This window comes from Salvelinus alpinus, chromosome 5 (assembly GCF_045679555.1).
Source record: "Salvelinus alpinus chromosome 5, SLU_Salpinus.1, whole genome shotgun sequence".
NCBI lineage: Eukaryota > Metazoa > Chordata > Actinopteri > Salmoniformes > Salmonidae > Salvelinus > Salvelinus alpinus.
The window spans coordinates 21,021,762-21,049,729 of record NC_092090.1 but is presented as its reverse complement, the minus strand read 5'-3'; the positions used below and the strand labels follow the sequence as shown (position 1 = coordinate 21,049,729).

Sequence of the window (27,968 nt, the reverse complement as noted above, 5' to 3'; positions counted from 1 at the left end):
ACACCAGACATCCTCTGTTTACACTCACACAGTTTACACCCCAACTTTACACCAGACATCCTCTGTTTACACTCACACAGTTTACATCCCAACTTTACACCAGACATCCTCTGTTTATACTCACAGTTTACACCCCAACTTTACACCAGACATCCTCTGTTTACACTCACACAGTGAACACCCCAACTTTACACCAGACACCCTCTGTTTATACTCACACAGTTTACATCAGACATCCTCTGTTTACACTCACACAGTGAACAGCCCAACTTTACACCAGACATCCTCTGTTTACACTCACACAGTTTACACCCCAACTTTACACCAGACATCCTCTGTTTACACTCACACAGTTTACACCCCAACTTTACACCAGACATCCTCTGTTTACACTCACACGGTTTACATCAGACATCCTCTGTTTACACTCACACAGTTTACACCCCAACTTTACACCAGACATCCTCTGTTTACACTCACACAGTTTACACCCCAACTTTACACCAGACATCCTCTGTTTACACTCACACGGTTTACATCAGACATCCTCTGTTTACACTCACACAGTGAACACCCCAACTTTACACCAGACATCCTCTGTTTACACTCACACAGTTTACACCCCAACTTTACACCAGACATCCTCTGTTTACACTCACACAGTGAACAGCCCAACTTTACACCAGACATCCTCTGTTTACACTCACACAGTTTACACCCCAACTTTACACCAGACATCCTCTGTTTACACGCACACAGTTTACACCCCAACTTTACACCAGACATCCTCTGTTTACACTCACACAGTGAACACCCCAACTTTACACCAGCCATTTGCTGCACACATCATGAAATGACATCATCACACATTATGTAGGTGAGCAAAATATGGCCTGAAGAGTTTATCTCCCCTCTCATCAGGGGACACACGAGCACACACACACACACACACACACACACACACACACACACACACACACACACACACACACACACACACACACACACACACACACACACACACACACACACACGTATCACGTATAACCAGTCTGTCTTCTCTCTAGTCCAGAGGTAAGGTTGAAGTTTCAGTTTCAGTCCGAGAGCCTTCATCACTTTCATGAGTTCAAGCTGGTTGTTTTAAGTTCTGTCAGTGGACAGCTGTATATAGATATGAACTAGCGAGCATTACATTTGGAATACAAGGCTGTGCAAACTAGAAGTCCCATGATAAATGTCTATAAAAGCAGTGTGGAGAAACTCCCCCACCAGAACGACATGCAGTAAACTGTATATATTCCCCAGATCTCTCAACCACACAATGAAGTAATGTCTGGCCATTCAAGCCATGAAACACGTCCCTTTACTTCAAGCTCTCTCTGTTGAGCTGTGTGCTGTTTGTATAGAGATGAGCTCAGTCTTACTAATCCTGGTTATCCTTTAACAGTCGGTCTGAGGGCAGCTGATGCTCATATCCTGTTCCCTGTGGGTCTGAGATAGGCAGCAGGGCTGTCAATGAGGAGAAACATTTTCATTATAGGAGGTAGACCTGTGAGATGCACCACTGACTGATAAGACTGTAAATGACTGCCACAGCAGTGAGCAGATGGGGGACTGACAGCAAATTGAATAACTACTCTGGAGTACGTGCGTTCATGCCTGAGATTGGAGAGACAACCGCGATACAATTTTGATTCCTGTTTTACTTCTGAACTGTAGTGAAACTGTTGTTCGCTTTATCTACTTCAGAAAGAGGAAGTAGGCTTTTGGAACTGTACAGAAAATGATGCAGACAAATATAGTTGGCACTAGTTGCTAGAACTCCAGTGTTTGATCCTAAATACAATAGTGTTGTTTGGATTAAATGTTTTATCAAGTTAAATAAAGGTGAAATAAAAAAAATAAACATGGATATGATTAATGTAAATTAATTAGTTGTACCACATCAAACAAATCTGCCGGAAGATATTTCATACAGAAAGCAACATTTATTCAGACATGCTTTATAAAGCTACATGTTAAACAGTGTCAAAAATGTCTACAGGCGTATAAACCTTATCAGGCCAATTATTAGTAAGAGCATTTGTACAATGAAATATATTACATAACAATATTACAAACCTCAACATACATTTGCAACTCAGCTACAGCTATAAGCCAGTTTGAGGGGATAAATATATTGTTTTTCTACAATGACGGACCAACAAGGAGTGTGTGACAAGATTAATAACTTAAATATTAAGTAGTTCATAAGAAAATGTGTTATGTGCAATTTGATTTTCAAAATAACAATAGATGAATTAACATAGTATCTACTGTTAGACCTAATAGTACAACTTTAAACTTTAAAAATATAAAACAAATCATGTTTACATATTTTACTTCCTAAAGTCTTGGACAAGGCATTATCATCCTTGCTGTTAGGTAGGAACCACATTGGAGTTCACATCAAAATGGATCAGATCCTTCTGTTTCAATTGGTCAATACCCAATACCCTCAAACCTATGAAGCAGACCAAGGTTAAACCTAATGCTAACATAAAATAACAAAATACTTGACAAAACAAGATTTCATAGCCTTAAAAGCCCCTTTAAAACAAAATGGATGCCACTAACTGTCTAATACCACGGTCCTTCAATACCACTTAGCTTCTAAGTCTTAGTCTGTTTTAGCACATAGCAACACCTAGGAGTGCATTTCAGTGTGATACAAATGATCTGGTCTCTGACTAAAGAGAGATCTAAAGAAGAGAGATCAGTCAGGAAGTGGCTAGTTCCTGTGTGCCCTATTTATAAGCCAAGTGAACGGGGCTGCTTTCAAGAGCACAGGGTAGATACAACACAACGTTACTTTGGTTAGGTGAGAGTAGATACAACACAACATTACTGGGGCTAGGTGAGAGTAGATACAACACAACATTACTGGGGCTAGGTGAGAGTAGATACAACACAACATTACTGGGGCTAGGTGAGAGTAGATACAACACAACATTACTGGGGCTAGGTGAGAGTAGATACAACACAACATTACTGGGGCTAGGTGAGAGTAGATACAACACAACATTACTGGGGCTAGGTGAGAGTAGATACAACACAACATTACTGGGGCTAGGTGAGAGTAGATACAACACAACATTACTGGGGCTAGGTGAGAGTAGATACAACACAACATTACTGGGGCTAGGTGAGAGTAGATACAACACAACATTACTGGGGCTAGGTGAGAGTAGATACAACACAACATTACTGGGGCTAGGTGAGAGTAAGCATCATAGGTTCTGTACTCACTTTTACAGTAGCTCAGTAATCATACCGCCTACACTCTTAGAAAAAAGGCTTCCAAAAGGGTTCTTTGGCTGTCCCATAGGATAACTCTTTTTTGTTCCAGGTAGAACTCTTTGGGTTCTTCTGGGAAAGGGTTCTACATGGAACCCAATAGGGTTCTATCTGGAATCAAAAGGGTTCTTTCTGGAACCAAAAAGGGTTATTCAAAGGGTTCTCCTATTGGGACAGCCGTAGAACCCTTTTAGGTTCTATATTTTTTTCTAAGAGTGTAGTTCCTGTTTTGCAATGTGCAGTCTGAACCCTTTTGTGAAATGGTATATAAACCTAGCCTGCATAGATATTTGCCAAAACAGAGTTAGGGGCACATTTGCTATGCATTTGGACTAGTTGAAAAGTTTGCACCTGTTTTTATTGGATGAAACACCAAAGCTAGAACAGCGAACTGTCTTCATTTATACTTGATAAATGATTCACTTTCAGAACCGTTATTCTTGCCTTTTCATTGAACCTTTTATGTCTAATTCCCTATGGTAAACGTACTGCGCAATCCTCATACCTGATGGTAAACTTACTGTGCAATCCTCATACCTGATGGTAAACGTTCTGCGCAATATTGATACCTGATGGTAAACGTACTGCGCAATCCTCATACCTGATGGTAAACTTACTGTGCAATCCTCATACCTGATGGTAAACTTACTGTGCAATCCTCATACCTGATGGTAAACTTACTGCGCAACATTGATACCTGATGGTAAACGTACTGTGCAATCTTCATACCTGATGGTAAACGTACTGTGCAATCTTGATACCTGATGCAAAGTGCAAATGTTGAATAAATGGGGCCCTTAGCGGTCAGAAGGGAGGCTTGTAAAATAGGTGTGGTGTCAAATTTGATGTACATCCTGCCATTGAGATTTGGACTGGCAGAGCTTGTCTCAGACATTTTATAAAATACCTGAATATTCTTTTAACACTTGGAAGTAGTTATTCAAGACAAATAACTTCAATGATATTTTCATGAACTACATAAACACAACCCACCTTATACATGATTACTTCAAATGTCATCATGGTTTGATTGGCAAGGAGGACTACAGAGGAAACCAATCTGTATCCATTCAAAACGTGGATTACAAAAAGTTGCAGGCACTTCCGACATCCCCTAAGACTTACGCCATTTTGTAACATCCTTAAACGTATCATTAAAAAGTTTGATCGGGGTTGTAAGTATTCAAGTAAATATCCTTGGGAAAGTGATGATGATCAATGTGGAATGTTTAAAAAAAAAATTAAGTACAAAAAGTACAATCAACCTGCATTTGCAGGAGAAAAGTGAAAGTGTAAAAAATTGCACTTAGCTAAATCTCAGCAGAACACTTGCATAAATATGCTGCATAATCAGCCAAAATAAGAAAACACCTGTCGTCCTTCCAAGCTACTACTTTCCATCACCATCAATCAATACATTTTCCCTTCTTCTCCTTCATATTTAACAATCACCAGCTGTTTCTCTTGGAGGTATTCTCAGAATGTTTTGAGTCTTTCATACGCTTGGCCTGCCTGAGGAACTGGTCTGCTTTCCTCAGCTTCTCCATGGCACTGGCTAGCAGCTCCTCCGGCGACCTGTCCTCCAGGCCATCGCCCCCCGCTAGGGCCGAGTTCTGCCCAACCTCGGTGCTCCCTTTGGGGACGAAGCTCCCCAGGAGCTCCCCTGTATTTTCCAGCTCCAGGGCCACTTCATTTTCAAGATCTGTTAAGTCTTGAGGACCCACGGTGGCCTTTGTCACGGCCACGTCTGTGATTGGCTGTTTCACGTTTTCACCCAATGAGGCCTCAGAGAGGAGATCCCCCAAAGAGGTGGACATGAGCTTGGCTAAGGGTTTGAAGGGGATGGGGGGACAATGGGAGGCCTGACTGACCCTCACCTGGAGGAAGGTGGAGTGTAGGCCAGAGGGATTGTCCTGGGGGGTCTGGGTCATAGAAGGGCAGTCCTCCACAGTGCTGAGTCCCAAGCTGTTGGGGGTCTCCGTGTCTCCGTCTTGACTCTCATCCATCAGCGCGTCCAGGCCAGCTTGGCTGCCCATTAGAGCAGCGGTGGAGGCCGCCAAAGTGTCCCTGCTCTCTGACCATTCTTCGTCGACATCGATGTCCGAGTGTTGGCCGCTGTCGACTGACTTTTCCTCCTCACGCTCACTCTTCTTTTCCGGGGAGAGGTGGCAGGACACGGGGCTGGAGCAGGAGCTGTCTGGCTCTGGGTCACTCAGAGAGAGAACTACGACTGGGAACTCAGACTTAGTCGCAACGACCACAGGAACTTTCAGGTCCTCTGTTTCTTCAGTCGGGCTGGTTGTGGTCACCACGGCTGGTGTTGGTGAAGTGATAAAGTTGAGTTTCTCTCCTGGTGTGGTGGTGATGATGTTGTTCTTGGTTTTGTCTGTCGCTTGGTTCTTAGGCTCGCTTAGGTGGACGTCTTGAGCCACCACCACTGCTTTGGGAGGAGGGAGGACGACGGGCTTCTTCTTTATGGGAGGTCCGGGAGGGCCAGGGCTCTTTTTGATTGGCTCCGGTGTCTGAACTGATGGCGTTACTGTGAGTTGGGAAGACTTCATTGTCTGAGGTTCTTCATTGGGTGATATATCCACTCCACCACTAGGGGCAGACTCTTGTTCTTGAGCCATGGGCTCGGCAACTTTCTGCGTCTCTTCTTCTATGGTGGTGGTGGTGACCTCTGGGTGGTCAGTCACAGAGGGTTCAACTTTGACCTCTAGGGGGGTCATGGGTGTTGTAAGCTGAGAGGAAGGAGACTCCTCCTCATCCTCAGCCCCCTCAGGGATACTGCTTTGTTGAACGTCAGATGCAATCGTTTCAGAACCCTCTTCCTCCTTCTCCTCTGCCTCATCCTCTTCACTTTTCTTCCTCCTCCCACTAGCCTCCTCTGTACCCTCCTGCACGGCTGTCTGAGTGGGCTTCTTGTCTTTGGATGGTGGGGTGGGCGGCCTGTGTTCCTGGCTGGATTGGGAGGCCTCGGCCAGGTTGTCTGTGGAGCCGCCGATGGGTTTGCCGGGAGGGGTGGGCGGTGGTGCTGACTCGACCCCAGACTCGAAGCACTGTTCTGGGCTGCCCTCGGGGCTGGTGTTCCTGGGGGGCTGGTCTCCGGCTGGAGCAGCGGGCTTGGTGTCTTTGGAGGGCGGCATGGGAGGCTTCAGGACCTTGAAATCAAATCAAATGTTATTTACTTAACATCTTTCATATGGTTGTTACAACACATTGTAAAATACATGGAAAGAAGAGGGTAAAACAACAAATGATATGCACCTTTTTCTCAGGGGCGGTCTCCCCAGGTGGTTGGTCCTCGGCAGACACTGTGGGCTTGGCCTCTTTGGAGGGCGGCATAGGAGGCTTCAGGACCTGGACAAAAGAATAACAATGGTTATGTGAACATATATCATATGACAAGTGTGTGTGTTTCTGTGTGCGTGCGCGTGTGTTCACCACAGACGTGTGTGTGGATGCGTTTGTACATGCGTACCACAGGAGGTTGGTGGCACCTTAATTGGGGAGGACACGCTCGTGGTAATGACTGGAGTGGAATGGTACCAAATATAGCCATTATTATGAGCCGTCCTCCCCTCAGCAGCCTCCACTGATACGCATGTGTATGTGAAACAGAATATGTACTATACTGTTTTAAAAATGCAACCTTTTTCTCTGGGCTTCTGTCAGTGCTAGTCTCATCAGAGAGTTGGTCCCCTGCAGAAGCAGCAGCCGTCTCGACCTCTTTGGAGGGCGGCATGGGGGTCTCCAGGACCTTCTGGGGACTGGGCTCCGTTTCAGACGGCAGACCTTCGTCAGGGCTCTGGCTGGTCTGACACTCCTCTGGGGCCTCGCTGGGTTTGGACGTGGGGGGCATGGGGGGCTTCACAGCCTTTTTGGGAGTCTCAGTGGTGTCTGTGGTGATGTGGTGTGTCCCGTTGGGGATGCTGGCGTCCACCGCGTCCAGGTCATGCCGGAGAATGCCGTCTGATGAGACGTTGGCAACCTGGAAGATGAGGGGAGGGGTTTAAGAGACATCTGATTCCTATGAATTCTATAAACACATAGTACAACATGATGCATTTATCAGCATCACACACACACACACACACACACACACACACACACACACACACACACACACACACACACACACACACACACACACACACACACACACACACACACACACACACACACACACCTCTTTCATGTGTATCCTGGTCGGTGGTCTTCTGTTACGGTTTCCTTTCGCCCTTGTGCGTGTCGCATGCTCCAACTGACTGGTCTCATCTACCTTCACCTGGGAAAACAACCACCAACAAAAAGGAGAAAAAGTTGGCACCAACGTCAGAAGAGAAAACAGAGGAAAGGTTTGATATTGGAGCACTGGTACACTAGTGTCCAACACTTTCAACCACTGGTTTCCAGGGGTTCCAAACATGTCTTGTGCCTGGGATTGTAATAAAGATAGTGCTTATACTAGCCTGGTCCCAGATCATGTTTGGAATTACCATAGGAGTTGGCAAGACAACACAAACCGATCTGGGACCAGGCTTATACCACACTGGTTACGAAACATGCTTTTTAGCATTAAGGAAAACACTTCACCTCGTCAAATATCTTATTCTTTGCTCTGTTGATGCCGTCACTAAAGGCCTTAATCCAAGCCTCCTTCTCCTCCAGGTTCTGAGCCTGGAACTTGACATCATGGACCTGGGAACCAGGAGAACACAGAGCTTAGAACATTAGAACAAAGGCACAGAACCTGGAGAGCTGTCGATCATTCCTTAATTACTATAAAACCTAGAATCAAAAGAAAACACTGCCACTAACCAAGGTGCTGTAATCAAACAGCCAACGCCAAAGAATGTATGTTCATTTTGCCTTTTAGTTCTCCGCCTAAACAACTTGGATTCCACCACAGACGTAATAATTAGAAACAGGGAATTATGAATACATTGCTGAGTGCCAACCTTAGAATAGCGCTGGAGATAACTACAGAATCCAATACTACAGGATTCCTATCAAACATTTTCAACAGAGAATTCTTGCTGTCAAATAAATGTCAAAACCAGGAAAGAAGTAAAAACAGATGGATAATGATGACACACTGAGAGTCATCTACAAAACCACTGTTCAAAACTAGGGCCAGGATGGAGAATATAATTTAGATTAAGGATCAGAAAGGTCGGAATCTACAAAACCACTGTACAAAACAGTCCCACAGTGGAGTTAAGAAACTAGGGGCAGGATGGGGAAAAGAATAGAATTGAGATTACGTATCAGAAAGGTCTGAATCTAAGAAACCACTGTACAAAACTGCGGAGTTAAGAAACTATAGGCCCAGGGTGGAGAATAGAATAGATTAGAAAATAATCAAATATGTAAGAATAGGACAGAAAGGACATACATTCTATTCTATTCAGAGCACTGAGTACAACAGATTAGAGCGAGAAACTAAAAGCTCTGTCTCGGTGGCAGTTCTGGGACATGCACTGGCTGAACTAGTCTGAAGACCATCTTTGTTCCTATTGACATACCTTCTACTGAGGCCAAGCCAGAGAGCTAAACAGGGTTACCAGGGAGGGAGTGCAGGGGCATCCAAGTAGCTCTTAACATCCTGGTCAAACCCTCTCTGTCCTTTCACACTGCACGACAACAGCACCAACTCAAAACTACAATACTGTAGCTTTAGAAGCTAAACTACAAATAGCTTTTAAAGCGCCATAAAACAGGTGTGTAAATGCAATGCATCACAGAACATGCAAATATCCACAGCTTTGAGCAGAAATGATGACAAATGTTTTACATAGACGTTTCTTTGTTAGTGTTTGTGGACTTTGGAGTCTGTATTACAGGGGTGTCTGTTGTGAATGTTAAATAGGTTTCTACTTTCTACGGGCCAAAAGCTGACTGTTGTTCCATCCAGACCTGGGTTCAACTACTATTTGAAATATTTAAAATAATTTGAGCATTTGAGTCGGCCTGGTGCAGAGTACCAGGTGGGAAGGGTTTGCTCTTCACTATTGGTTCCATGGCAACAGACAATGGAACCAAGCACATATAAAGTATTTGAAAGTATTTCAAATAGAATTTGAACCCAGGTCTGGTTCCATCCGCTCAGCATTGAGCTCTCTGCTGTTTCAGGTGACCCGGCGACCAGACAGAGACAGAAATAAAAGTTGGCAAATCAAATGCGCGGAAAGCCCTTTGATTTGTCTTGAGAGTGCTAGGGCCAGCACAACCAACTGCTTACTTCACACAATTGTCCCTGATAAAAACCTCCCCCCTAAACAAACCAAAACCAAACAGGAAACTAGAGTGCACAAAAACAATAAGTAGGTTATATCCTGGAATATGTTGATTTAACAAATACACAAATACTAAAGTTTCTCCCTGGACAGTGTGGGTGTGTGTATGTGTGGGTGTGTGGGTGGGGGGGAGGGGAGGGGGGGGCAGTGGGACAAATATTTTGCACCATAACAACAAACATGTTGAACCATAGCAAACATGTATGACTATTAACGCGTCTCCTTAGTTTCATTATCTTCAGGGTTCCTCACTGATTAAATCTTCCAGCGACATAATGAAAGTTCACAGATGTTTACTTTTGTCCCTCTGTTTGTTTTTGTAAAAACTTTATTTATACAGCCTATTGTTCCAGTGGTGTGCTTGGTGTTCATGGCATCCGGTGTCTTGCCAGGAGCCAGTATATGTAAGGACTGTGTAGTGAAGCTTAACAACGTCTATCTAGCCTCCCAACCCCAGCAGTATTACATGTAGACGTTGTCTATTGGCTGGTGGAGTGTGGGACTTTCTCTATTTTATCAAGTTTATTATGTTTATTTGCACCCTGCTGACATTGTTGAGTGCATGTCAGATATATTCATACTACATACAGACCAGCCTGACTCTAGGAAGTGCAGTGCCTGTCAAAACCCAGTTTAAAACCCAGTTCCAGAGTCAGAACCACAGAGAACCTGACATGTTCAGTGTTTAATGGAAGTGTACAGGCCAGCATATAGTTCAACTTCAAAAGTCTTTCCAAGCTGTTGAGGGCTGCTGCATTAAAATAAAGCTGTGAGCTAAGCAGTCTGACTCACGCTCCTCTCCTGCCTGGTCACTGTATTTAGGAGAGGGGAAAAAGTGACACACACACACACACACACACACACACACACACACACACACACACACACACACACACACACACACACACACACACACACACACACACACACACACACACACACACACACACACACACACAGACCTCCCTTCCTCTGACATCTGCTCAAGTCGTGGCGTTGGCCAACTCTCCAGTCTCCTCATTTGTTAGTAATACATTCTATTTCACCACTTTGGAATCTTCCACATTTCTTGAGAATTTTCCCACTGTCCTTGATCTGGGCCAAGGGGACCTCAGCTCCACCTGCACACATTCATACAGTCCTAAATGCTTTCAATATGAAATAGGCCTTTTGAGGACATGAATATGAAAAAGGTTAACTTCACAGAAGAGATTTGAGACAGTCTCTTTTAAATAAGAATCTGAAGACTGGATTTTGAGACTATCAGAGAAACACCATAGAAATACAAACCCATTCACACTGTGACTTAACAGTTATCAATCAACAGTTCCCCTCCTGTATCAGTCCATCCACCCCCTCCTGTATCAGTCCATCCATTCTCTCCTGTATCAGTCCATCCATCCCCTCCTGTATCAGTCCATCCATTCTCTCCTGTATCAGTCCATCCATCCCCTCCTGTATCAGTCCATCCATTCTCTCCTGTATCAGTCCATCCATCCATCCCCTCCTGTATCAGTCCATGCATCCCCTCCTGTATCAGTCCATCCACCCCCTCCTGTATCAGTCCGTCCATCCCCTCCTGTATCAGTACATCCATTCTCTCCTGTATCAGTACATCCATTCCCTCCTGTATCAGTACATCCATTCCCTCCTGTATCAGTCCATCCATTCTCTCCTGTATCAGTACATCCATCCCCTCCTGTATCAGTACATCCATTCTCTCCTGTATCAGTACATCCATTCCCTCCTGTATCAGTACATCCATTCTCTCCTGTATCAGTACATCCATTCCCTCCTGTATCATTCCATCCATTCCCTCCTGTATCAGTCCATCCATTCCCTTACCATCTGAAATCTCCAACTTCTCAAATTCAGGGGTTATGATGAAGAGTGACCCAGAACTGTGTGTGTGTGTGTGTGTTTATGTGTGTGTGTGTGTGTGTGTGTGTGTGTGTGTGTGTGTGTGTGGGGGGGGGGGTGTGTGGGGGGGTGTGTGGGGGTGTGTGTGTGTGATAGGTACTGGAGCTTAGATGGACCGTCTCATAACCACACAGTCAGTAACCCATAGGAGGGACTGGGGCTTTAACCCAGAGGAGGAACTGGGGCTTTAACCCAGAGGAGGGACTGGGGCTTTAACCCAGAGGAGGGACTGGGGCTTTAACCCAGAGGAGGGACTGGGGCTTTAACCCAGAGGAGGGACTGAGGCTTTAACCCAGAGGAGGGACTGGGGCTTTAACCCAGAGGAGGGACTGGGGCTTTAACCCAGAGGAGGGACTGAGGCTTTAACCCAGAGGAGGGACTGGGGCTTTAACCCAGAGGAGGGACTGGGGCTTTAACCCAGAGGAGGGACTGGGGCTTTAACCCAGAGGAGGGACTGGGGCTTTAACCCAGAGGAGGAACTGGGGCTTTAACCCATAGGAGGGACTGAGGCTTTAACCCAGAGGAGGGACTGGGGCTTAAACCCAGAGGAGGGACTGGGGCTTTAACCCAGAGGAGGGACTGGGGCTTTAACCCAGAGGAGGGACTGGGGCTTTAACCCAGAGGAGGGACTGGGGCTTTAACCCAGAGGAGGGACTGGGGCTTTAACCCAGAGGCGGGACTGGGGCTTTAACCCATAACAGATGCTGGATCTGATCCATTTCCTCTGGTTATGGAGAGTTGGTTATGGAGAGTTGAGGCCTGCATACCAACCAAGCAATACACCCCTGTCATCGCTCATGGATTGTGACTGTAGTAAGCACAAGGTTGGGATCAATTCCATTTCAATTTAGTCTCATTACTTTTTTATTGTGGACAATTGGAATGAAGTAGGATTTTCCGTTTACTTCCTGAATTTAAATGGAATTGAGCTGAACCCTGCTGTTTAGCATGTTTACCTTGAAACCAGAAGGTTGTGAGATTGATAGTAAATGGTTCTTTACCCCTGCGTCTATGGGTTCTTTACGCCACAGACAGACGAACAGACAGACAGGCAGACAGGCACACACAGACAGACAGGCAGGCAGACACACACACACATATTAGTAGGCAGACAGACAGACAGACAGACATTCTTCAAAGACAACCTCTTCTATGGCCGGCCTGTTAGCATACTGCATCCACCTCTGTGAAGCCTCAAGGCCTTGAAAGCCCATAATTACACTAGCTCTGGCCGCTTTGATAATCACTGAGCAGTGGTGCCACACATATTTGCAGTCTCAGAGAGAGAAAGACCAAACCTGCTGACTTCAAGAGTTTGTCACCTTTCCAAGCGAGAAAATGTTTTAAACTTTAACATTTCAGAATCTACAGTTTAGTGTCTAAAGTTTAGTTGAGTGAATGAGCCCAAAGCTTTATACACACTGAAGACAAGCTGGAGACTAACTGAGAAAGATATTGAATGAAGGGTCTTAGTTATGTGATACTTTAGTCCAGACCAGTTTGTCAGTTTCTTTCATACCATGGAGCAGCAAGCTTAGGACCAACTCTGACCTGGAACACTTTTTTTCTATTTGACCTCCACTCCCACTTTTCAGAGGTCAACTTGACCTCTTGAATTAAAACAATCACTTGAGAATTGACTAAATCTCTGTGAGCTGACTATCTGACTGACCGGTCAGCATTCTCCCATGGGCCAGCGCCGGTCTACAGACCGGAGGTTGAGAAACACTTTGTCTGGACGACTGACAGTCCAACTCAGCTCATTTTCCCAGATCGCTCTCCTTTGTGTTCGTTGAGAAATAGCTCAAGACAAGCCTTGCTGATGATGACATCACTTTGTGACGGCATCTGTCTTCTGAGTTTCAACCATAGAATGTGAGTTAGTAGAACAGACATTTCCATTCAAATTGACATTTGGAATGTTTGAATAATTGATGCATTGCACATGTATGAGGAGCTTTGTCTGTTTGATCAATTTCTCATTCTATGGTTTTCTCTTCACAGGCCGACATTACACATGGCTGTTTCATTTACAGTAATGCTCCTGACATAATGAACCTCTGGGAGTAGACCTGGGTTTTAGCTGTGCTTGATAGAGCTTTCCTGGTACAATGGAAACAATGGAACATTCCCAAAAGTGCAAACCCCGCTCATCTGGCATTCAAGGCTGGTTTTCGATCAAACTCTTAAGGTTTTTGAAAGAAATCAAATAATATTTGAAACCCAGGTTTGTCAAGCAAACAGACAGACCTTTTGATTCAGAGATTCAGAGACATGTCTCTCTGCTCGCTTACAAGGTTGTTAAATAATGCTCACCTTATTCCCTGGTTTGGCCGCTCGTATCAACACCAGTCTATTCTTCTTCGTGAAGGCGCTCCTCAACTCGTGGCACTTATCGTAGTTTTCCAGGTCCACTTTCTCCAAGTAGGTCGCAAGGTCCTGCACCAAAGAGGCAGAACGTTGTTTACGTTAAAGGGCAAATTGCACCTTTAATTAACTGACGTTCTATTCCAGAAGAACGTGTGTGTGTGTTTAATGTTTATACAGCTGCCAGGTGGAAATTGAAGGACTACTGAGTGTTTATGAAAATAGTTATTAAAAGTGAGAGAGAGAGAGAACAGGACATCATCTGACAGACATGCATAAAATGTATTGATACAGGATATCATCTGACAGACATGCATAAAATGCATTGATATAGGATATCATCTGACAGACATGCATAAAATGCATTGATATAGGATATCATCTGACAGACATGCATAAAATGCATTGATACAGGATATCATCTGACAGACATGCATAAAATGCATTGATACAGGATATCATCTGACAGACATGCAATAAAATGCATTGATATAGGATATCATCTGACAGACATGCATAAAATGCATTGATATAGGATATCATCTGACAGACATGCATAAAATGCATTGATACAGGATATCATCTGACAGACATGCAATAAATCCATTGATACAGGATATCATCTGACAGACATGCAATAAAGTGCATTGATACAGAATATCATCTGACAGATATGCATAAAATGCATTGATACAGGAATCATCTGACAGACATGCAATAAAATGCATTGATATAGGATATCATCTGACAGACATGCATAAAATGCATTGATATAGGATATCATCTGACAGACATGCATAAAATGCATTGATACAGGATATCATCTGACAGACATGCATAAAATGCATTGATACAGGATATCATCTGACAGACATGCATAAAATGCATTGTTACAGGATATCATCTGACAGACATGCAATAAAGTGCATTGATACAAGATATCATAATGAATGTAGTAACATCACAACATTAATTTCAGCAAATGTCCTTTCTGTTTAATATTATTGTTCTAAAGTGTCATTTTCACTGAGTTACTAGTGTTCTGCAGAGTTGGGGTCAATTCTATTTCAATTCAGTCAAGTCAGCAAGTTAACTGAAATTCCAATTCTAATAATTCTAATTCTAATTTCTAATTGCCTTTCAAGAATTTTGCTAGGACTGTCTGGGAGTGTTCTGAGTGAGGAGGGGAAAACTGAAAATGTGCTGTTATTGGCAGTGAGGTTTGGAACTCTCCTTCTTATTGGTCTATTAACTAATTTACCACCTGGTGAAGTCACCAGGCAGGCCAAAACTCCATCCCACCTAAACAGGCTGACATTTCAGGCGGTCTTTTCAAACAGTCATTATCATAATTTCACAGTATTATTCCAACCTCATAGTGTGTAAATATATCTTCAACACAGGGACATCTAGTTTCTGACTGAACTGGGCCTTTAATAGTTTATTGAAATGTAGCGTACCTCATTCTCGTACACCACAAGCTCTGTCCTCTGCACCTGGATGTAGCGGTCCTTATAGCTGGCCAGGAACCTGCCTGAGGCCTTTTTCACCCAACCGGCCTTCCATGTGGACATGGTCTCTTTGGACCTGGTTGGGTCCTCGTTGGGCCTGGCGGGGTCCTCTTTCACTTCCTGGGAAGACAACAGTGGAAGGAAATCAGAGTCGCACACACAGCAAACTTACACTCGAAGCTATGTCTCAATACTCTTTCCTCCTTCCCTTCATCATCACTTACAGGTGAGTGAGAGGGCAAAGTGTGTTTCCATTATGTAGGCTATGGTTATAGTATTTCCTGTATGGTATGGTTCTGGTATGGTCTGTTCATAATATCAGTGGTTGTTTAGGAAAGGAGACACGGAGGGAGAGCTAGTCATAAGGATTGGAACGTGGCCTAATTAAACCTAAAATGTGTCTAGTGAGTTTTAGAGCATGTTTCTCTTCATACTCTTGCTACATTTCTTGTGCTGTGTCTGGCTCAATGCCAAGTGACTTTGTATGTGTATTGTAAACGCCTGAAACCTGACTTCTCAATAGGCCCCGCTGTGGCACTGCAGAGAGCTGTGAAACTCAGGAAGTCCAAGGGCACTGCAAGCTGTAGGAGAACTGACAATATAGTGGTCAACAATGACACTTGAGGCATGTGCAGCTAAGTTAACACCGACAACTCTTATTTAGTAACAGTTCATTTAATTTCTACACTCTTGCTACCTCTTCCTCCTCTGCTGCTCTGTTTCTCACCTCTCAGAAAAACACTTATTTCTAGGCAGTTCGCTCTTTTCTTTCTCTGCTCTCAGGTGTCTTTTCTTAGTATCACATGTCAGCTTAGTATCAGTTTCCTGTTCTGTACACTGAGGTCAAGTAAGAAGGCCATCTTTTGTCTTTCTGTCTACATTGAGTGGGGCATGTGTATTACATCAAATGACATTACTCCATTTGGGTAAAGAAACACTTAAATGTAAAAAACAGCACCATAAAAATCAACATGCAGAAAGTATGTATAAAGTATTGTAAAAGTAGAACTTGTTCCAAGCGGCTGAGAGAAAAACATCCCCATGATAAAATATGATTTATTTACATCTCAAAACAATACAAGTGAAATGATCAAATCACAAGGGGTTCTTTGAGTTGTGTTATTCTGAAAAGACTTCCCAGGGCCCGGTTTCCCAAAAGCATCTTAAGGCTAAGTTCCTCGTTAGAACATTCGTAGGAGAATCATTAAATCTTCGAGCTGATCCCAAAACCATCGTTATTAATGTTGCACTTCAAAAAAACGCTTTCAATCTAATGCCTGCCTCAGAACAGCTAAGATGCTTTTTTGCCCTCCCGCGTCACTTTATACACAGAAGATCCCTGCTAAACATAGAATCACATGGTTTATCCACCTCTCTATGACCGCTGATAACTTCAGAACAAAGTTGACTACAAATACAAAGTTGCCAATATATAAATATGTGGTTTTCGATGATGAGTTTATAGGATAGCTAGCAACTTGTAAAAGATTACCCATTCGTATAAGTCAGTAGTATTTTAATAGTATGTAAAAAATTATGTTTATGACTGTTGCCGTTTTAGTTTATTCAATGATAATGATTAGGTGGAGGTCGCTAGCTACAGTATAGTCTAGCTTTTAGCTCGCTAGCTAGCTGCTCTGTAAGATAGCTTGACTAGGCTCTCCTCTATCTTGTCTTGCATTGGTTGTGAAACCCTATGCTCTCGGTCCAGTAGCAGAACGAGCTTGTATGAAGATGACGTACGGCGCAATGAAATACGTCACAATGTAAATGGGCATCAGTATCGACAAATGCCTCAACGACGCCCTTAGCAAACGTTCTCTCTGATTGGTGTTTTGGGAAACGTATGTTACATCTTCAGCCACTGTAGGAAATATTCAATGTTAAAACACTTGTAAGCCTAAGTTCCATCCCTATCGGGAAACTGGACAGATCTGAAGCAGAATGCCAGGGTTCTGTTCATAAGGGCACACAACAAATATGTCAAATGTTTTGCCAGGTATTCCATCCGTTTCATTCCGTTTTCTTCCATTTCGTGCTTAATGAACACCACCTTGTTGTTAAATGGAGCTGTTGATAAGTGGAGATACCGGTTCAGAGCAGGGTATTGAGCCCTGAGAAAGCTGACTACAGTTCCAGAGGATTACTGTAGAGTAGCTGTAGCACAATGCCTTTCTAGCACAATGCCTTTCTATGCTACTCAGTTAATACAAAACATAGTATGAAACTTCCAGCACCGAAAAAGAGTGGATTGCGTTTGTAATATTAACCAATGAAGAAACAACAACGTAAAACTAAAGCTCACAGCACTATCTACCTCAAACTCCTTTAGGAGACACTGTGCAGCAAATTGACTGGTCCTCTTTTATTACAGAATTAAACACTAACAACTGCAGGGGCCTGTCTAAAATTCCCAGGCACTCCCAATCTATTGGAGGAAATTCCACAGGATGTCTTTTTAAAGGGTCATCGAGCTGTTTTTCCACTTTCACTGCGACAGCACTGGGAAGAGTGGCTCCGCCTTGCACACAGAGGAAAGGTACAGCTGTGAGGAGAGGAAAGGCCGAGAGAGAGAGGGGGAGTGACACAGAGAGGTTACAGGAGTTAGAAAGAGATGGAGGGAGGTTAGAGGTGATAGAGGAATGAGAGGAAGAGAGAGAAAGAGGGAGGGAAATACAGAGATGTCGAGAGAGAGGGAGAGAGAAAGAGAGCCAGATAAAAGGCAGTCATTCGTCTTCCACAGTGCATTGTCCAGAAAACAGAGACATGAGAGAGAGTGGACACGGCAGGCATCGCTGTCTCTAAGTGAAAGAGGAAAGCACTGATTGGCCTTTGTCTCTCTGACACACACACACACTGAAGGCCAGGCCAGGGGAAAGTGGAACACATCACAGTGTACTGTACAATGCCTGACAGTACAGCTCAGCCTGCCAATAATGCTGGGTGTGGTGCTGGATACATCTACACTCTTAGAAAAAGGGTTCCAAATTGTTCTTCGGCTGTCCTCATAGGAGAAGCCTTTTTGGTTCCAGGTAGAACCCTTTTTGGTTCCAGGTAGAACTATTTTGGGTTTCATGTAGAACCCTCTCTGTAAAAAGTTATTTTATGGCACTCAAAGGGGTTCTACCTGGAACCAAAAAGGGTTCTTCAAAGGGTACTCCACTGAGGAAAGCCGAAGAACCATTTTAGGTTCTAGATAGCACCTTTTTTTTCTAAGAGTGTACATTACAGAAGAGATGTTTTGCACTAAGGCACAGTTGGCTTGACTCTGTGTCTTCCATTATGCAGCTTAGCATTGGCTAGCATAGTTAGCTAAAGTGAGGGAATGCTGTTAGGTGCAACAGTTTAATGGACTCACGTCATACAACATTGTGGCATGTGGCAACATTAGCCATGTTGGCTAGTTAACCAAACTCAACATGCTAGTAAAAGTGCAACAGTTGCCCCGAGTCTCTGTTTCCTTGATTGTGCAGTTATCATTGTGGCAAGTGGCAACATTAGCCATGTTGGCTAGTTATCCCAACTGAGCATACTGGTTGGAGGCTCACAGAGCTCTGTGGTGTCGGCCATTGTTGCAAGCAACTTTAGCAGTATTAGCTAGTTAGCCAAGCTGAACATGCCAGAAGGTGTAACAGCTCCAAACATGGATCTGCTTGTAGTTTTACCACATATTGACTCCCGCAGTAAGAGATGCTTGGTTAATCAGTGGACATCCCAAGATGACATCTGATAATGACTGTCGTATGCTAGCATGTAATGACGAGTGTAACATTATGAAGTTGAAGTTTACACATGTTTGTGCCTCCCTGAGGATGTTTGAAATAAGACAAGCAAATACACATTTAATATAAAGCTGTTTTGGGCCAAGCTTTGTTATAGTGTCATAAATGGATGTCTTTCTTCCAGATTTCCATTTCACATGAGAAAACCTAACCCAAAAACCAAGCCCGAGCCAAACACAAAAACTCCCTTTTCTTATGCCTTTGCAATATCTGATTCACTTTACAACTCTCTCAATAACCATCCCAAATGGGCCGAGGCCGAGCCCTCATTTCAAGGCGTTAAAAAAGGCACACCTTAGCCGACATGTGTTCCTTATAAAGTCTTCAACAGGGAGGAGAAGGCTCCATCTGGGATGAATTGAGTTCCATGCTGCCCTGCCCGGCTTGAACTCACCACACGTCCTAATCAACATCATCTGAGTTAACAAGGTCTCCCCTTTCCACTGGTTGACTTAGCTAGCTATTAGGGGAAGGGTGAGAGAGGAGAGACGACACCTTAGTTTCCTTTGAGAGAGTGGGGAATAGGGGAAGTGGGAGAGAGGAGAGAAGACAGCTTAGTTTCCTTTGAGAGAGTGGGGAATAGGGGAAGTGGGAGAGAGGAGAGAAGACAGCTTAGTTTCCTTTGAGAGAGTGGGGAATAGGGGAAGTGGGAGAGAGGAGAGAAGACAGCTTAGTTTCCTTTGAGAGAGTGGGGAATAGGGGAAGTGGGAGAGAGGAGAGACGACACCTTAGTTTCCTTTGAGAGAGTGGGGAATAGGGGAAGGGTGAGAGAGGAGAGACAACACCTTAGTTTCCTTTGAGAGAGTGGGGAATAGGGGAAGTGGGAGAGAGGAGAGAAGACAGCTTAGTTTCCTTTGAGAGAGTGGGGAATAGGGGAAGTGGGAGAGGTGTATTTGCAGATCATTACAACACTGTATATAGACATAATATGACATTTGTGTCACGTTCCTGACCTTATTTCCTTTGTTTAGCCTTGTTTAGTTGGTCAGGACGTGAGCTGGGTGGGCATTCTATGTTATGTGTTTCTATGTTGGGTTCATTGTATTAGCCTGATATGGTTCTCAATCATGGGCAGGTGTTTTACGTTTCCTCTGATTGAGAACCATATTAAGGTAGGCTGTTCTCACTGTTTGTTTGTGGGTGATTGTTGCTGTGTCTGTGTTTGTTTCACCACACGGTACTGTTTCGTTTCGTTTGTTTGTTCCTACCTGTTCGTGCGTTCATGTTTTTATGTTCTCAAGTTCAGGTCTGTTCACGTCGTTTTGTTATTTTGTATTTTGTCAGTGTTCTGTTTTGTTGGATATCTTTAAAATATTCGACATCATGAACATTCACCACGCTGCGCCTTGGTCCTCCTCTCTTCCACCTAAAGACGAGCGTTACAATTTGACATTGTATTTATTCGTTTGGAACATTTGTGAGTGTAATGTTTACTGTTCATTTTATTTGTATTGTTTATTTAACTTTTGCTTATCTTTTCACTTGCTTTGGCAATGTAAACATATGTTTCCAGTGTCAATAAAACCCCTTAAATTGAATTGAGAGAGCGGGGTAGAGGGGGGGAGAGGTGAGAGAGGGGGGGAGAGGTGAGAGAGGGGGGGAGAGGTGAGAGAGGGGGGAGAGGTGAGAGATTGGGGAAAGGTGAGAGAGTGGGGGAGAGGTGAGAGAGGGAGGGACAGGAGAGAGAGGGGGACAGGTGAGAGAGTGGGGAAAGGTGAGAGAGTGGGGGAGAGGTGAGAGAGGGAGGGACAGGTGAGAGAGGGGGGGACAGGTGAGAGAGGGGGGAGAGGTGAGAGAGGGGGGAGAGGTGCGAGAGGGAGGGAGAGGTGAGAGAGGGGGGGACAAGTGAGAGAGGGAGGGAGAGGTGAGAGAGGGGAGAGAGGGGGGAGAGGTGAGAGAGTGGGGAGAGGTGAGAGAGTGGGGAAAGGTGAGAGAGGGAGGGAGAGGTGAGAGAGGGGGGATAGGTGAGAGAGGTGAGAGAGTGGGGAGAGGTGAGAGAGGGGGGGACAGGTGAGAGAGGGAGGGAGAGGTGAGAGTTGGGGAGAGGTGAGAGAGTGGGGAAAGATGAGAGAGGGAACGAGAGGTGAGAGAGGGGGAGAGGTGAGAGAGGGGGAGAGAGTGGGGAGAGGTGGGAGAGGGGGGATAGGTGGGAGAGGGGGATAGGTGAGAGAGTGGGGAGAGGTGAGAGAATGGGGAAAGGTGAGAGAGGGAGGGAGAGGTGAGAGAGGGAGGGAGAGGTGAGGTGAGAGAGGGGGGAGAGGGGAGGGAGAGGTGAGAGAGGGGGGAGAGGTGAGAGAGGGGGAGAGGTGAGAGAGGGGGGAGAGGTGAGAGAGGGGGGAGAGGTGAGAGAGGGGGGAGAGGTGAGAGAGTGGGGAGAGGTGAGAGAGTGGGGAGAGGTGAGAGGGGGGGAACAGGAGAGATAGAGCTCTCAAAAACACTAACAAACAAGAGGAAGTCCCAAAGAAATACCCTCTTGCACGCACACACACACGCGCGTATCAACAACACCATCAGAGTTTCAGAGGGAACTCAGTCACACACACTGACACACACACACTGACACACACACACACACACACACACACACACACACACACACACACACACACACACACACACACACACACACGTATCAACAACACCATCAGAGTTTCAGAGGGAACTCAGTCACACACACTGACACACACACACACACACACACACGTATCAACAACACCATCAGAGTTTCAGAGGGAACTCAGTCACAAACACTGCACACACACACACACACACACACACACACACACACACACACACACACACACACACACACACACACACACACACACACACACACACACACGTATCAACAACACCATCAGAGTTTCAGAGGGAACTCAGTCACACACACTGACACACACACAACCATTGTGCAGCACACGTCCAAATGCCGGGAAACGACGGTCAGAAATGGACTATTGTGCAGCACAGGGCTGAGCGGTGGTCAAAGAGGGTTAATTGTTTTCCTCACATAATGTGCAAGTCTGTTTCCTCAGAATCCAATGTGGTCCGGCAGGCTGACACACACCATGACCATGCTTCCAGGCCATTCAGCAACAGCAGAACGTGACGGACAATTACAGAAGAAGGGTAAAGTGAGGGGTTGAGAAAAACAGACGGAGAAAGAGTCAGAGATAGAAAGATAGAGTGAAGTGAGAGGATGAGGGGAGGGGGGAGGGGAGGAGGGGGGAGGGGAGGAGGGAGGGGTCAGTGACAGAGTGCTAAAACAGCTGGCTGTGTATAACAGGCAGCTAGCCAGGCAGTGGCCTTCACTGAGCCGCCAGACACTGTCCAGCCACACCGGTGTATATAAACCCGGCCCACGAGGTATGGCCTGTCAACCTATTGCTCACACTCACTGTGACTCAGAGGACTAGAATGAAGTTGCCCATAGACACTGATCTGAGGACAGTTTTGAGTTTTTAACCCTAATGATTAAGGTGAAATGTGTGGGTAGGGTAAGGTGATCCTAGATCTGCTATAGGAAACGTCTACCAAGAGAGACGGCACAGACACACAGCTGAACCCTTTCCGCCAGTCCTACCTAATAGGGTCTTTCATTTACCAATTAAGATCACATTAGTATAGCTATATCTACGGCAGTGTGGTTAGTTCAGCTGTTCATATAGTTATACTGATGTGAAAACATAGTGAGGGCTGACTTGCCTCTCGGGGCTAGTTTCCAGGCCTAGTCCAGGACTAACAGGTCAGTTTACATTAAACTGGCACTTGGTCTTTACAATAAACCTTTGTAAACAAACCATTTATAGCTTGAAAATACGGTTAACACTATAAGTCATTCTTATGGACTGTTAGTCTTGGAATTCATAGTCCATCTGAATATGAGAGTGGTTCCATTTCTCCAGCCTCATCCCTCAGTTTACCAAACCAAGTGGCAGGGTCAGGCTGGTCAAATTACAGGTTGTACCTTTAACACTTCTGGGGGTGTTGTGTCAATATTTCATGTTTATGAATGTGCCCTGATTTGTTATGGGACTGACAGGCACCCCTGTAGTATAAACCTTGACTGCATGGTGGTCCTTATCTCACCCCTGCACTCTGGTTATTAATGTAAGACTGCACTAATACTACACTAATACTACACTAATACTACACTAACACTACACTAATACTACACTAACACTACACTACACTAATACTACACTAACACTACACTACACTAATACTACACTAACACTACACGAATACTACACTGACACTTCACTAACACTACACTACACTAATACTACACTAATACTACACTAACACTACACTACACTAATACTACACTAACACTACACGAATACTACACTGACACTTCACTAACACTACACTACACTAATACTACACTGATACTACACTGACACTACACTAATACTACACTGCACTAATACTACACTAATACTACACTAACACTACACTACCACAACACTAATACTACACTGACACTACACTAATACTACACTAACACTACACTAATACCACACTAATACTAAACTAATACTACACTAACACTACACTACACTAATACTACACTGACACTACACTAATACTACACTAACACTACACTACACTAATACTACACTAACACTACACTAATACTACACTGACACTACACTAATACCACACTAACACTGCACCAACACTACACTAACACTACACTAATACCACACTAATACTAAACTAATACTACACTAACACTACACTAATACTACACTAGCACTACACTAACACTACACTAATACTACACCAATACTACACTACACTAACACTACACTACTACTACACTAACACTACAATAATACTACATGAACACTACACTAATACTACACTACACTAACACTACACTAGCACTACACTAATACTACACTAATACTACACTAACACTACGCTAATACTACACTACACTAATACTACACTACACTAATACTACACTACACTAATACTACACTAATACTACACTACTGTAATAGGATAGTGCTGCTAAGGGCTAAACCTCTGTGTGCAAGGGGTCTTCTGAGGTCACTAAGAACATTTTCTTTTAAACTCAATTGTTCCACGTCAATTGTGATACATTTGTTTAAATCAATGTTTATGTAGCTGAGAGAAGCTCCTAGAAGTACCATACCTGGCTGGGTATAGTACTTTTTTTGACCATGAATTTACATTCCATATTACTTCATCTCCAGTAATTCTGCATGTAGACTGAGAGAATCTGCCAGGACTGACTGGGATGTGGGAGATAACAGCAGCATTAGTTCAGTTTTTGGGGTTTTGTCACTGGTTATTTGGACGTATCAGGATTGGGTGAAGGTGGTGCTTAAACCGCTTCGTCTTGAGTGCTTCGTGCCTGCGCCCACACGGGGGGGGGGAGGGGGAGGCTTTGGCTGAGAGTTTCTTGTTGCGAGGAGGAGACTTCGTTTCTGCCAGAACTCTCAATTCCTAACAAGTACTATGTGAACACAGAAGTTAACCATGCAGCTGACCAAATTATGCAAGATTTTACTTCTTGGTTAACAGAGATTATAGGCTACTCTGTGTGTGTGTGTGCGTTTGCACCAGGGTGTGTATATGTGTGTGTGTGTGTGTGTGCGTTTGCACCAGCGTGTGTGTGTGTGTGTGTGTGTGTGTGTGTGTGCGCGTATATGTGTGTGTGTGTGTGTGTTTGCACCAGCGTGTGTATATGTGTGTGTGTGTGTGTGTACGTTTGCACCAGTGTGTGTGTGTGTGTGTGTGTGTGCGTGTGCGCGTTTGCACCAGCGTGTGTATATGTGCGTGTGTGTGTTTGCACCAGCGTGTGTATATGTGTGTGTGTGTGTGTGCGTTTGGACCAGTGTGTGTGTGTGTGTGTGTGTGTGTGTGTGTGTGTGTGTGTGTGTGTGTGTGTGTGTGTGTGTGTGTGTGTGTGTGTGTGTGTGTGCGTTTGCACCAGCGTGTGTATATGTGTGTGTGCAAAAAGTTGCAAAGTAGACCATTTTTATTGATTTACTGTTTTACTGCTCTGTTCAACTTCCTCATTCTAGTAGCAGCTTCCGGAAACTCGCCTCAATGTCATCTACGGCTTGCTACTTTGAGCTGGTATATGAGTTGTTGCACATACTGTAGGCCTATTTATCCCATAAAGACATCTTTAAAACACACAGCTCAATGCTGGTCAGTTCAGGCCTAGTCTTTTTACTTTCAGTACATTCTTTCATGTGTAAAACAGAAGAAGGGAAAATAGGCCTCCAGATGAAGGGTTAAAAACAGTACATCCTCTTCTGCTCTAACGGGCCCATTTAGAATGTCTCTAGGATTGAAGGACACTCATTCAGGATAGGACGAGAGCCTTACATATTAGGTGACTCAGTAGTTCTTTCAGTCTGACCCAAGCTACATTGCTTCCCCAGACAACACTGCGGTGTAGGCCTACTGACCATGGTTGTAGGTATGGTGACTTTGTTCACATTCAATAACTGATTTGAGATCAGCTCTCCATAACACATTAGACCTGTAGCCCAAATATTCATTAAGAGCTTGACCCAAGAGCTGACACTGGATCAGTTACTGTACCGGAGGGGTAGGCTACAGTTCATCTAAACAGTAGGCTATAATGTAGGGTCAGGGTTGGGTTACATGTTATCAGAAAATAACTGTAACTGTAAACAGATACTTTACCAGTAAACATATTGTAATGTGATTACAGATAGTTTGAAAAACTAGATGATTACATCTGGGATTAAACTCAGAAAGGATGTTTGTCTTCTCAATGACATTCAAATCAGCGTTGAAAAAAGGTGCAAGTTTAAGTTTGTTCCACCTGAGAGTCTGACCACAAGTCCAGAGACCACTATGATGACACACCAAATGCGTTTGATGGATAATTTTTGTCTTCTTCCAATGCCTCTTAAGGGGAAAGTAATTAAAAAGTAACAGAAAGTAATCAGATTATGTTACTGAGTTTGGTTAATCCAAAAATGATGTTACTGATTATCATTTTGGACAGGTAACTAGTACTGTTTTTTTTATATATATGTTTTATTGAACCTTTATTTAACTAGGCAAGTCAGTTAAGAACAAATTCTTATTTACAATGATGACCTACACCCGCCAAACCCGGATGATACTGGGCCAGTTGTGCACCAACCCTACTGTAACCGATTACATTTAGAAAGTCACCTACCCAACCCTGTAGGCTACAATGTAGTTATTACAATGTAAAAATACAGTTATTAACCCCTCCTCCTCCTCCCCTAACATATCCATGGCTACAGGGGCAGCACCCAGCAACGGAGGGGCGAGAGAGACCACTGTAAATGCCCGAGTAGCAGCAGTAGGCTACCGTTGAAAGCAACAGGTTGTCAGGTGCGTGGCTTTAACAGCTCCTGGCACCTGAGTTTGAACGGTGAAAAGTACGATGAGTTGTTGGAGCCTATTGACGCATTGGCGCATAGCATATCAGTTTGATGAAACACAAATGATTATTTTCTTCGCCGATACTTCAACAGGCTATTTGTAGTGTGTAATAAACTGCGGATTGTTTGATATCTAGGCTACATTGCTCTTTTTACTCTTTTTTTCTGACCTTGAATGATGATGAGTTTTAGACTACTTTCCTACCCCTCCGTGAGTGTTTTGATTGACCTATGTCGCCACTGAGAAAATGTAAGAAGCTTTACTAAGGTAAGCTGTACTTACTTTCATTAGACCTGTAGGCTTTATTTAATTTAAAACCAACCATAGCCGACCGAGATTCCACCAATGCCGCCCATCAGAACAATGCAATAGACTGAATACTCACGTCTTCCATGATAAAAACGAATATCCGTTATACTTTGTGTGGAGGAATAACACTCGAAGGCGGCCGTTATCCTTGACAAAAAGTCAGTATTTCACTTCTTTTAGACAGCAACCAACTATTATCCAACATGACGCGAATATGAGGAAGAAAATAAGGAACTGTAAAAGTTTGGACGCGGAACGGTCTTGTCTCTTTCTTTCCTCTTTCGACGCGTTCGACTCAGCTACGAAACAAGTTTTGAAGAAAAAGTTTGGTTTCCGGTAAGTCCCTGAATGCCTCAGCGCGTCGATAGACAGGGTATGTCAATCGAACTGAATCCCTTAGGCGCAGTGAAGGCCGTAACAAATTGATGTATGCTAGCCATTTTCTCAAGTGTTTACGCAGTGCAAATGTGAGTGAGCGCCTTTAAACTTCGCACTGTCTCTGACACCAACACAGTAACCTATTGTATAACTGTGAGAAGTAAGCTTGTCCTTTGGCACAATGAATAACGCCATAAAACCATCGTCCTGAACTCATGATAAAAACACAGCACTGCAAGACCAATAAAACAGATTGTATAAAGCATTCCTATACAGAATAAAACACATAGAATTGTATCCTTTTTGTCATCCTCATGAGTTTTTTTTAATGACTAACTTACTACATGCACTATCCCACTGTGTTTGTCCTTAATGAAAACAATTGCATACTAATATATATATATATATATATATATATATATATATATATATATATATATATATATATATATATATATATATAATATAAAAATGTAAACAACAATGTTATTAACATGGAACTACAATACATAACATCTATTTTGTCAATATTTCTGAATAGGCCTAGCCTACACTGAATCAGATGTGGTCATCACTGTAATACATTAACAAGTTGTTTGATGAATTACTTGACATTATGCCCTTTAACGTTT

General features: G+C 43.9%; 1 protein-coding gene across 1 annotated transcript; it reads right to left on the bottom strand.

The window, feature by feature from the left end:
* Positions 1-1,968: 1,968 nt before the first annotated feature.
* On the bottom strand, positions 1,969-27,404 carry plekho2 (pleckstrin homology domain containing, family O member 2). The gene is made up of 8 exons (XM_071400890.1): positions 27,035-27,404; positions 15,383-15,553; positions 13,872-13,994; positions 7,933-8,037; positions 7,526-7,624; positions 6,989-7,327; positions 6,604-6,696; positions 1,969-6,497 (listed from the first exon to the last, which is right to left on the bottom strand). Exons 1-8 carry the CDS (start codon positions 27,041-27,043, stop codon positions 4,785-4,787), a joined length of 2,652 nt encoding a protein of 883 aa, XP_071256991.1. The 5' UTR covers positions 27,044-27,404; the 3' UTR covers positions 1,969-4,784.
* Positions 27,405-27,968: the final 564 nt, after the last annotated feature.